This window comes from Hyla sarda, chromosome 5 (assembly GCF_029499605.1).
Source record: "Hyla sarda isolate aHylSar1 chromosome 5, aHylSar1.hap1, whole genome shotgun sequence".
Taxonomy (NCBI): domain Eukaryota; kingdom Metazoa; phylum Chordata; class Amphibia; order Anura; family Hylidae; genus Hyla; species Hyla sarda.
In genome coordinates this window covers 260,629,909-260,642,581 of record NC_079193.1, presented here as the reverse complement: position 1 = coordinate 260,642,581, position 12,673 = coordinate 260,629,909, and the positions used below count along the sequence as shown (strand labels likewise).

Here is a 12,673-nt window from a genome sequence, read left to right as displayed (position 1 = left end):
CCACTCAGCACCCAACCCCCGACTATGAAAGTGCAAATGTTTCATTTAATCCGTTATGGTTCATTGTTATTACTCCAACCTGTTTAATATGATTCTTGTGGTGATTCCACAGGTAATATATGACGTCGACGACCATAGGGCCTCAGTCTTAAAAAGATTACGTTGATTTTTTTAAATTAAAATTTAAGATTTTGAGTAGATGCACAAGTTTAATGTCCCGGGTGCTCGATGCGTTTACTTTGAACTAATACTGTATGACCACAAACCCCAATATAACAAGGAGTTACTGGACAATGACAGAGCCTGAAGGTGGCAGCAGCCCGACAAGACCATAGGGCCTCACAATAGAAAAGATTAAAAAATATTCAGTAAAATTAAAATTGAAGATTTTAGATAGATAAAAATTGTAAAAGTTTAATACAAGATGCCAACAGCATGAGGAGACCATATGGTGGCACAATTACACAGCCTGGAAGTGGCAGCAGTATGAGGAGACCATAATGTGGCAGAATTACACAGCCTGGAATTGGCGGCAGCAAGAGGATACCATATAGTGGCAGAACAACCCAGCCTGGAGGTGGCAAAAACCTGACGAGACCATAGGGCCTCAAATTTAAATTGAATATTTCAAATTGATTAACATCAACATTTTTAATTGTGTCAGCAGCATGAGGAGACCACATGGCCACGGTGTGTCTGGTTCCTTTGTCTCGTCTTCCTCATCACCCTGTATCTCCACAGCCTGCTCCTGCTCCTCCTCTTCTGTCAGATGACTATAAAAACCACCCATTTTGCAAAACCTTGCCTGTGCACCACTGTCCCCCTCCCCCTCCTCCTCCAGTTCAGCCCCCACAGGGCTCAAGTGGCCTCGAGATTTAGGCGCCACGTCTCCAGTGCCCTAACCAGCTATCGTTTCCAACACGTGTTTTAGGATATGACACAGTGGAATGATGTCATTCTTCCCATAATCCTGGCGATTGACTAATAATGTGGCTTCCTCAAAGGGCCTGAGCAAACAGCAGGTGTCACGTATGAGCTGCCACTGGTTGATATTGAAGTTACATAGGGAAGCCCCCCTTTCTGCTTGGATCATCAAGAAATCGGTGATGGTTTTTCTCTGTTCGTATAGTCGGTCCAACATATAGAGGGGGGAATTCCAACATGTGGAAGCGTCGCAAATCAGACTATGTTGGGGGATTCCATTCTGACTCTGCAGCACAAGGAGGGTGTGCTTTGCGGTGTACAAGTGGCTGAAATGCATGCAAAGTTTTCTTCCCATTGTTAGGATGTATTGCAGATCAGGGGGACACTTCAGGAACCGCTTGACAACCATATTGAACACGTGTACCATGCAGGGCGCAATGCTTAGGCTTCCTTGAAGCAGTGCAGAAAAATGTTCCCTTTGTCGGTCACCATGGTTCCCATTTCCTGTTTTCGTGGAGTAAGCCATGATTCGATTTCTTGATAATTACTTTAAGTAGTTCCACCCCTGTGTGACTCTGTTCGCCAATGCAAACCATGTGAAGAACAGCGTGACACTGGCGTGCCCTGCACCCAAGGTATGATGGAGGGGCATTTTTATTAAAATTATAAAATTAAAATTAATGAAAATTAATATTACCGTATTTATTGGGGTATACCACGCACCGGCCTATAACACACACCCTCATTTTACCAAGGATATTTAACGTCATGCGCCGCGCCCTGCAGCGCATAGCAACGACGCAGGGGACGCACGCCGGAGGCCTGCAGCAGCGCAAACCCGACCCCCCGGCAACAGGTAATTATGCCCCTGGGGATGGGAGAGGCAACGGGGCAGCGGCGCCGGCAATGGGTGCCGCTGCCGCTTCTCTCCCCCTGGCTATCGGCGCCGGCAATGGGGCACCAGCACCGATAGTCAGGGGGACAGAACGGGCAGCGGCGCCGATAGCCAGCGGGAGAGAAGGGCCGGCAGCAGGGCTCTAGACCCCAGGAAAGGCAGGGGAGAGAAGCGGGCAGCGACGGCCTCTCTCCCCCTGCCTTTCCTGGGGGTGTATCGGCGTATAACACGCACATAGACTTTAGGCTAAAAATTTTAGCCTAAAAAGTGCGTGTTATACGCCGATAAATATGGTAATTTATTAAAATTAATTAAAATGATTTATTATTTAAAAAATGTTTGCAATGTGCCAGCAGCATGAGGAGACTACAGGCGGCACAATGACACAGCCTGGAGGTGGCAGGAGCATAAGGAGACCATATAGTGTCAGAATGACCAAGCCTGAAGTTGGAAGCAGCTAGAGCAGACCATAGGGCCACACAATTGAAAAGATTAAAGATATATTTAAAAATTTTAATTGAAGATTTTAAATAGATTAACATAAAAAATGTTTATGTAATGTGCCAGCAGCATGAGGAGAACACATGGCAGCACAGTGACACAGCCATTAGGTGGCACCAGCATGAGGAGATCAAAATGTGACAGAATGAGCAAGCCTGGAGGTTTCAGCAGGAAAAGGAGACCATTTGAGGACAGAATGACACAGCCTGGAGGTGGCGGCAGCCTGACGAGACCAAAGGGCCTCACAATTGAAAAGAATAAAGATATTTTTTTAAATTGCATATGGCCATGTTAATATCCTACGGATACTTGATGAAAAACTGCCACACCGCAGAGTAGCTGATTTTCCCCCCAACAGTCCGCACTGACTAACTGCTACTGCTGCCGACTGTTCCACTACCTCCCGGGCAGGTAGGCTGCTGTGAAGCAGGTGGTCAACCCCGGGCACGTTTGGCTCTAGACTTCCTACTGATGCCACCATGCTGACTCCCAACCATGCTACCACCTTGCTGGCTCAACTGCTGCCTCACGAGTAACCTGCCACCCTCTTCTCCTAATGATGATGAAGCCCCTTCTTCACCTGGCTCCCAAGTGAAATTGGCTTCATCACCATCGAGTTGTGTCTGCACGTCACTGATGTCCTCCTCAGGTTCCTCAACAGTGTCTGTACGTTTCTGATCTCCTCCTCAGGTTCCTCAACATTGTGAATGCTCCCAAGACCACTTAACACACCGCTCTCCTCATCACTACTTACCCGCCTAGCGAAGGATGCAGGGGATGTCTCCTTCACTTCTTGGCTGGGCAGTAGCTGCTGACTGTCCTCTAGTAGATCGTCCTGACTAAAAAGTGGAACTGAACTCACAGCATAGTATACTTCTATGGGGGAGGGGACAGCATAGGACAGAGGCATTTGGAGGAAAGGTACTGCTCCCTGGCCATGCCAACTGATGGTTGTGTCTGAGGAACCCACCGACTGTTGACTGGGGGTTTCAGATATCACTTGTGATGAAGTGGATGACTGAGTTAAGCAGTCAATGACAGCAGATGGATTGCTGGTCAAAACACCAATACTAACTGATACCAGGAGCTCAGGCCTCTCACTGCGACTCCTGCTGCCCCTCGCCCCTATACTGCTGCGTCCTCTTACTGCGCCTGATGAATTTAGGCCTCTGCCACTCTTCTGTGCATGTCCTGGCACTTCTCTGCCTAACATACTTAGTGCACTTAAGAGTGGAGTATAATAAGCTCCACTGCGCTTAAAACAGTATTTGTCTAGAACAGCAGCAGGTGTGACCTTTACAGTAACTAGGCTTTTAGGACAATAACAGGAACAAAATGGTACACCACTTAGATGTACATACATGGTATGCACTTATGAGGGGAGTACAATATGCTCTGCAATGCTTAAAACAATATTTGTCTACAACTCCAGCAGGTGTGTAATTTTGGCTGGCCTTTCACTGTAACTAGGCCCTTAACCCCTTAAGGACTGAGCCCTTTTTCACCTTAAGGACTCGGCCATTTTTTGCAAATCTGACCACTGTCACTTTAAACATTAATAACTCTGGAATGCTTTTAGTTATCATTCTGATTCCGAGATTGTTTTTTCGTGACATATTCTACTTTAACGTAGTGGTAAAATTTTTTGGTAGCTTGCACCCTTTCTTGGTGAAAAATCCCAAAATTTGATGAAAAATTTGAAAATTTTGCATTTTTCTAACTTTGAAGCTCTCTGCTTGTAAGGAAAATGGATATTCCAAATATTTTTTTTTTTATTCACATATACAATATGTCTACTTTATATTTGCATCATAAAATTGATGAGTTTTTACTTTTGGAAGACACCAGAGGGCTTCAAAGTTCCGCAGCAATTTTCCAATTTTTCACAAAATTTTGAAACTCGCTTTTTTTCAGGGACCAGTTCAGGTTTGAAGTGGATTTGAAGGGTCTTACCATTAGAAATACCCCACAAATTACCCCATTATAAAAACTGCACCCCCGAAAGTATTCAAAATGACATTCAGTAAGCGTTTTAACCCTTTACGGGTTTCACAGGAATAGCAGCAAAGTGAAGGAGAAAATTCACAATCTTCATTTTTTACACTCGCATGTTCTTGTAGACCCAATTTTAGAATTTTTGCAAGGGGTAAAAAGGAGAAAATTTTTACTTGTATTTGAAACCCAATTTCTCTCGAGTAAGGACATACCTCATATGTCTATGTTAATTGTTCGGCGGGCGCAGTAGAGGGCTCAGAAGGGAAGGAGCGTCAAATGGTTTTTGGGGGGCATGTCACCTTTAGGAAGCCCCTATGGTGCCAGAACAGCAAAAAAAACACACATGGCATACCATTTTGGAAACTAGACCCCTCGGGGAACGTAACAAGGGGTAATGTGAACCTTAATACCCCACAGGTGATTCACGACTTTTGCATATGTAAAAAAAATATATATTTTTTTTACCTAAAATGCTTGGTTTCTCTAAAGTTTTACATTTTTAAAAAGGGTAATAGCAGAAAATACCCCCCAAAATTTGAAGCCCAATTTCTCCCGATTCAGAAAACACCCCATATGGGGGTGAAAAGTGCTCTGCTGGCGCACTACAGGTCTCAGAAGAGAAGGAGTCACATTTGGCTTTTTTGAAGGAAATTTTGCTCTGGGGGCATGCCGCATTTAGGAAGCCCCTATGGTGCCAGGACAGCAAAAAAACCCCACATGGCATAGCATTTTGGAAACTAGACCCCTCGGGGAACGTAACAAGGGGTAAAGTGAACCTTAATACCCTACAGGTGTTTCACGACTTTTGCATATGTAAAAAAAAATAAAAAAATGTACCTAAAATGCTTGGTTTCCCAAAAAATTTACATTTATACAAAGGGTTAAAGCAGAAAATACCCCCCAAAATTTGAAGCCCAATTTCTCCTGATTCAGAAAACACCCCATATGGGGGTGAAAAGTGCTCTGTTGGCGCACTACAGGTCTCAGAAGAGAAGGAGTTACATTTGGCTTTTTGAAAGCAAATTTTGCTCTGGGGGCATGCCGCATTTAGGAAGCCCCTATGGTGCCAGGACCGCAAAAAAAAACCACATGGCATACCATTTTGGAAACTAGAGCCCTCGGGGAATGTAACAAGGGGTTAAGTGAACATTAATACCCTACAGGTGTTTCACGACTTTTGCATATGTAAAAAAAAAATAAAAAAATTGACCTAAAATGCTTGGTTTCCCAAAAAATTTACATTTATACAAAGGGTTAAAGCAGAAAATACCCCCCAAAATTTGAAGCCCAATTTCTCCCGAGTACGGCGATACCCCATATGTGACCCTTAACTGTTGCCTTGAAATACGACAGGGCTCCAAAGTGAGAGCGCCATGCGCATTTGAGGCCTAAATTAGGGATTGCATAGGGGTGGACATAGGGGTATTCTATGCCAGTGATTCCCAAACAGGGTGCCTCCAGCTGTTGCAAAACTCCCAGCATTCCTGGACAGTCAACGGCTGTCCGACAATACTGGGAGTTGTTGTTTTGCAACAGCTGGAGGCTCCGTTTTGGAAACCGTGGCGTACCAGACGTTTTTCATTTTTATTGGGGAGGGGGGCTGTATAGAGGTATGTGTATATGTAGTGTTTTTTACTTTTTATTTTATTTTTTGTGTTAGTGTAGTGTAGTGTTTTTAGGGTACAGTCACACGGGCGGGGGTTCACAGTAGTTTCTCGCTGGCAGTTTGAGCTGTTGCAGAAAATTTGCTGCAGCTCAAACTTGCAGCCCGATACCTACTGTAATCCTCCGCCCATGTGAGTGTACCCTGTACGTTCACATTGGGGGGACATCCAGCTGTTGCAAAACTACAACTCCCAGCATGCGCTGAGAGACTGTACATGCTGAGAGTTTTAGTTTTGCAACAGCTGTAGGCACACTGGTTATGTATCACGGAGTTTGTGACCTTACTCAGTGTTTCAAAACCAGTGTGCGACCAGCTGTTGCAAAACTACAACTCCCAGCATGTACGGTGCATCGTGTAAGGTGACTGCTGGGAGTTGTAGTTTGCAACAGCTGGAGGCACACCGGTCGTGAAACAATGAGTTAGGTAAAAAAAAAACTAAGTTTCACAACCAGTGTGCCTTCAGCTGTTGCAAAACTACAACTCTCAGCAGTCACCGACAGCCAACGGGCATGCTGGGAGTTGTAGTTATGCAACCAGCAGATGCACCACTACAACTCCCAGCATGCACTTTAGCTGTTTGTGCAAGCTGGGAGTTGTAGTTATACAACAGCTGAAGGTACACTTTTCCATAGAAAAAATGTGCCTCCAGCTGTTGCAAAACCATAAGTCCCAGCATGCCCATAAGGGAATGCTGGGAGTTGTGGTGGTCTGCCTCCTGCTGTTGCATAACTACAGCTCCCAGCATGCCCTTTTTGCATGCTGGGAGCTGTTGCTAAGCAACAGCAGGAGGCTGTAACTCACCTCCTGCTGCTGCTCCATCGCAGGCTGTCCCACGCCGCCGCCGTCGCTCCTGGGGCCCCGATCCCAACATTAACGCCGGGGATCGGGGTCCCCAGCACCCGGGGTCGTCTTCCCGCACCCGCTCAGGCCCTCCGGAAGAGGGGCGGAGCGGGTGCGGGAGTGACACCCGCAGCAGGCGCCCTGATTGGTCGGCCGGTAATCCGGCCGACGAATCAGGGCGATCGTGAGGTGGCACCAGTGCCACCTCACCCCTGCAGGCTCTGGCTGTTCGGGGCCGTCAGAGACGGCCCCGAACAGCCAGTAATTCCGGGTCACCGGGTCACTGGATACCCGATTGACCCGGAATCGCCGCAGATCGCTGGACTGAATTGTCCAGCGATCTGCGGCGATCGCCGACATGGGGGGGCATAATGACCCCCCTGGGCGATATGCCGGGATGCCTGCTGAAAGATTTCAGCAGGCATCCGGCTCCGGTCCCCAACCGGCTAGCGGTGGGGACCGGAATTCCCACGGGCGTATGGATACGCCCTGCATCCTTAAGGACTCGGGATGCAGGGCGTATCCATACGCCCTGCGTCCTTAAGAGGTTAAGACTTTAACAGGATCAAAATGGTACACCACTTAGATGTATGTACGTGGTATGCACTTATGAGGGGAGTACAATGCGCTCCACTACGCTTAAAACAGTATTTGTCTATAACAGCAGCAGGTGTGTACTTTTGGCTGGCCTTTCACAGCAACTAGACCCTTAAGACTTTGACAGGAACAAAATGGTACACCACCTATGTACGTACAGGTTACACTTAATAGAGGACAATACGCTCCGCTACTCAACCAGTATTAGGCACTAATGGCAGGTGATTATGGCTTTTAGTGCTCTGCTCACCCTAACTGGCTGGCTACTATTAGTTTTTCAGTTGTACACACCAGTGCTGCAGCACACAGTCGCTGTGTACTACACCCTAAATTGCAATCTCTCTCTCAATCTCTTTCCCTTCCCTATCTGTGCTTCTAGGCTGGATTTGGGCTTGAAGTGAATTGTTGCTGTAATACACCCACAATTGCACTTTCTCTCTCAATCTCTCTCCCTTCCCTATCAGTGCTTCTAGGCTGGCAGATGTGACTGGCCGCAAGATGGCTACCGCTTATATAGGGCTGTGATACACAGGGGTGGCTGGCTGCTGATAGGATGCATGCTGCATGTGATTCAGGGTAAAATGGTGTGGATACACCATTTTAGATGCCCTGGAGCCTGGACCACACTAAATGAAGTTTAATGAAGTTTCTCCTCAAAGGATTTGCTAATCCCTAGTTTTAATCAAAAAGGGCACTAAGAGCATCCATTTTTTGACCAATAGTGCTGCTAAAACCTTTTAGTAATATATGATATAACTTAAAACATTTTTGTGACCCATTAAATGGCCTGTCTGGCAAAAAAAAAAAAAAAAATATATAAATGTGCCCAGGCTGTCTACTAAAAGTAAAAAATACTATACTTGCCTTCCACGTTCCCTCACAAGTTGTTATTTTTGGCGCTTGATCTCTGCCATGATGCACTTCCTGGCACAGTACGCTTCATTGCTACTCTGCCAATAATGCCCTCCTCACCACACTAAGCTATTAAAAAAAAGAATACAGTTGTATTCTTTTTTTTAATACTATAGGGCATGTGTTAGTCCTTTGGCCTTGAATTCTCCTCCAGATCGTGTACTATTTGGAGGAGGCACAAAGAGATCTGACTTTTGTGGGTACAAGGGGGTGATTATTACTTTCAGGGGAAAAAGGGGGGCATTCTTACTATTTAGGGGCACGAAAAGGAGATTTTTACTGTGTGGGGAAGCAATTGGGAATGTATTACTGTTTGGGGGAACTATTACTTTGTGATGCATGAAAGAGCACAATAGTATTGAGAGGGGCATTAGGATGGCAGCAGAATTAAAGTTTGCGTGAAGACACAAGCTATGGCTGGAAGATGCCATCATGGTCATCTGGATCTGGGTAGTGAAACATGGCAAAGTGAACAATTGCACTCTGTGAGTCCTTTGAGTTATCTGTACAGTATAAACTATCCACTATGCAAAAGTGTTATGTGATGATTCTTAGGTAACAGCATTGTAAAGGTGTACCACTAAGCCCATCCTATCATGTTCTAAACGTTGTCTTTTAGGTATGCTGTACTTTGTTTTTTCGTGGTCCCCTGGAGTGGGTGAGCGGAAAACTATAATAAAGGGATTATGTGTATGAGTGTGTCAATAAAACAGCATGTATTGGTACTTTGTTGAAAAAATAAATGAAGCTACCTCCAGCTATAAAATGAATGGCAGTTGTTTCAGATTCAATATTAGTTCTTACATTTTCTACTATTGTTCTTTACTAGTTGTCTCCCATTAACAATGTATCCATAATTGTTCGTGCAGGTAAGTCCACAGCACCAATATTATTAAGCATAGTTCCCAGACAGGTTTCCATAACCATTTTATTTAAGCCTTGCTGTCCATAATAAAATATACACATATATAAAAGCCATTACGATCTTTTCTTGAAGTTTGAGTGGATATAAAAAATCCCAATGATGCACACATAGCCAATAGATAGTGATCCAATAGCTTAACTAAATATAAGGATTTGTCTAAAACCTGTTTTGGTTTAGAATGTCACTGACATGTTTGACCTTTGGTTTTGCATTACTTTAAACATACAGAAGCCAGAATATAAAGCTGCACCTAAGACCACTGGCATGTGGTCAGGCAGTGAGCAGTTTATGAGTTTTTGTAAAAAGTTTTAAATCTTTGTATAGATTTGATAACTTTTTATACTTTGTTGACTGAACATTTGTTATGCATTCCATATTATTAAATGCTTACATTTCTACCTTTAAGTATTTAGCAACCAAATTAAGTCCTGGGAAACTTGATCTGTAGAAGTTCCATTGGGCTTCCTGGTGATTGGAGGTAAATGAAGACATGATGAGACATTCCTATAAAGCTTTAAGAAGTGACAGTGACAGCTGGTATGGTGTGTCCCTGTACTTGTGTGTTCAGCAGTTCCAAGAACAAGTGTTTCAGCTCTTTCACAGTTTTAGAAAGCAACTTTAGCTTGTGCGGAGAAGCAAGATGAATAGAAGTCCTTCAATTTTCATGTAAACTAAACGCCTATGAAGACCAAGCTAGTGTTACTTTACTCAGATCAGCTACTTTCAGGTTCAATGGTTCTACTTGACTGTGAAGGTCAAAAAAATACTTCTATGCCAAATAGCAAGATTTTTATGAAGCCATGGGATCTCATTTTTCCCATCAACGTTCCAAGAAGAAAGAAATAACAGGGCAAAAATCTCCAGATAAAACACCATCGCTCAATATATCTTCAGAATCGGATCCATCAGGCAACAAAGAATCTGTAATATTCAACTATGTCCTAAAGGATGCTGCAGAAATCCCCAGCTTCATTTGGCACATGAAATCTGTAGAAAAACTCAATCTGTCACATAACCGACTTTCTAAGATTCCTCCAGCAGTTGCCAAACTTGAACAAATAGTGGTGCTGAACTTTTGTGGAAATTGCATTGTTCACCTTCCCAGGGAGATTGGCCTACTGAGAAACCTCAAGGTACTTTTTGTCAATATGAATTACTTGTGTGAAATGCCAGAAGAAGTAGGCTTATGCAAGAAGTTGGAGGTTCTCAGCTTGTCTCACAATTTCATATCAGGACTCCCTTCCACCTGCCGTGACCTGTCTAAACTAAGAAAGCTAAATTTAAGCAACAACTGGGTAGTTAACATTCCCGCATGTGTCTTCCATATCAAGACATTGGATTTTCTACACCTGGGTTCAAATAAGATTGAAAGCATAGCAGAGAGCATTAAATATCTGGAATGCTTGAAAATATTGATCATTGACCATAACAACATTGCTGTGCTGCCTCGTGCAGTCTGCCTATTGACTTCTTTGGAGTTGTTAAATGTGGATTACAATAAAATACAAACACTTCCCAATGATCTATTCTTATTGACAAACTTGAGAAGAATTGCCTGGAACCCACTGGACAAAGGACTTCATGTTATGAACAATCCATTAGTCAAGCCTTTGTCAGAGTATGTGGAAGGAGAACTTGATATGTTGTTCAGTTACCTTAAGGATATTAAGAAGATAAACTAAAAATAAGACACACTGGTAAAAAAGGAAACCGCTAATACAAATAGAAGCTGCATTGTTTGCAATGTAGGATAACGTGTGTCTGCATTTCACTTAAACCATATCATGTAATACAAAAAACAAAAATGGTCCGCACTTCCAAATATGTATAAAAGAAATGCACTGATGCATGCTCCCATTGCTGCATTGCGAATGCAAATATACAATTTTTGTGTTTTTACACTTTCTAATATATTTGTTTTATTTGTTGTATCAATGTAGGTATCATGTTGAATGTTTGTTTGTAAACATTTGGATTTGCACATATGATAAAAGATTGCTTTAAAGTAATTAGTGACAATATGTAATAATATCTGATAAATTATCTTTCTTCTGATTTTATTGTGTAGCATGTGGTAAGTTTATTTTTGTAGCATGTTGATTGAAATGTATGGTTTAACAGAATGGATGATAAGTAAAAAAATGCTTTAGGGCCATCTGCTGGAGACATGTATTATTGCTTTTACATAGGTACAACACAGATACTGTATGTGATGAAGTTACAGTAATAATTTGTTGCAGGATGGCCATTGTAGCTTGAAAATGTTCTAATTGGAGTCCATAATTGAAATCAGTTCCAAAGTCCCAAAATAACACAAATAAGGCATTTATATATAAAATAGTTTCTGGTGAGTGAAGGTGGGTAAACTTTTTATATGTTCAAAAAAGGTGTTTTGTCAGGATATAGTCTACAACATAAATTAATGATAAAACTGAAATCTACACATCATCAACCTCAAACATGACAATACATGTAGCACTAGATACCAAACCAGATCATGTACTTTACATATACAGAGTCTACTGCCTGGAGTTACATGCCCCCATTGTAATGGCAATGATTGATACATGTTTTGCCAAATGCATCCACTACAGATGACTACTGTCTCTGACATTGTATGTTGAATGGGGTTTCAATTTTCTATAAACCATGTAACACCATTATAAGTTTAATATATTGTCATCTATAGCTATTGTAAGTTGAAGAACCTATATATTACCTTACAAATAAAAAATGCATGAATAATTATTATTAATAATAATAACAAGAATGTATTGACTTAAATGGGTTTCTTCATCATGGCTTTTATTTTGTTACTTTCAAATCACTGAATCAAACAATTCTGCTGAGAGAATTATACTCTCCAACAGTAACAATATCGCTGATCTGGACATCCCTAATGCATTGGCTAAGATATCACAAGTAACATGTATATGTACCACAAACAGCACAACTATAATACAAAACCCCATACCCAAGCAGACTCCTTTTTTGGTGACCCATACCCTTCCATTACACACTACTTTGCCGAAAAAATACATAATATTGATTTTTGATCAGCATAAAACACCCACTTATGTTTCTTTAACCCTCCTCTGTTTACAGTCATGAAGCTAGTTAAAGGGTTACTCCAGTGGAAAACTTTTTTTTTTGTCAACTGGTGCCAAAAAGTTAAACAGATTTGTAAATCACTTCTAGTTAATATTCTTAACCCTTCCAGTACTTATCAGCTGCTGTATGCTTCACAGGAAGTTCTTTTATTTTTTAATTTCCTTTCTGTCTGACAACAGTGCTCTCTGCTGACACCTATGTCCATGTCAGGAACCGTCCAGAGTACAAAAAAATCCCCATAGCAAACCTATCCTGCTCTGGACAGTTCCTGACATCGACAGAGGTGTCAGCAGAGAGCACTGTGGTC

General features: G+C 42.7%; 1 protein-coding gene across 1 annotated transcript; it reads left to right on the top strand.

Annotated features, from left to right (window-relative positions):
• Positions 1 to 10,055: 10,055 nt before the first annotated feature.
• Positions 10,056 to 10,937, top strand: LRRC30 (leucine rich repeat containing 30). The gene has a single exon (XM_056523001.1). It carries the CDS (start codon positions 10,056 to 10,058, stop codon positions 10,935 to 10,937), a length of 882 nt encoding a protein of 293 aa, XP_056378976.1.
• Positions 10,938 to 12,673: the final 1,736 nt, after the last annotated feature.

Bases quoted from the DNA above. Each gene is read 5' to 3' on its own strand.
- LRRC30 (XM_056523001.1), top strand. From the start codon at position 10,056: ATGGGATCTCATTTTTCCCATCAACGTTCCAAGAAGAAAGAAATAACA.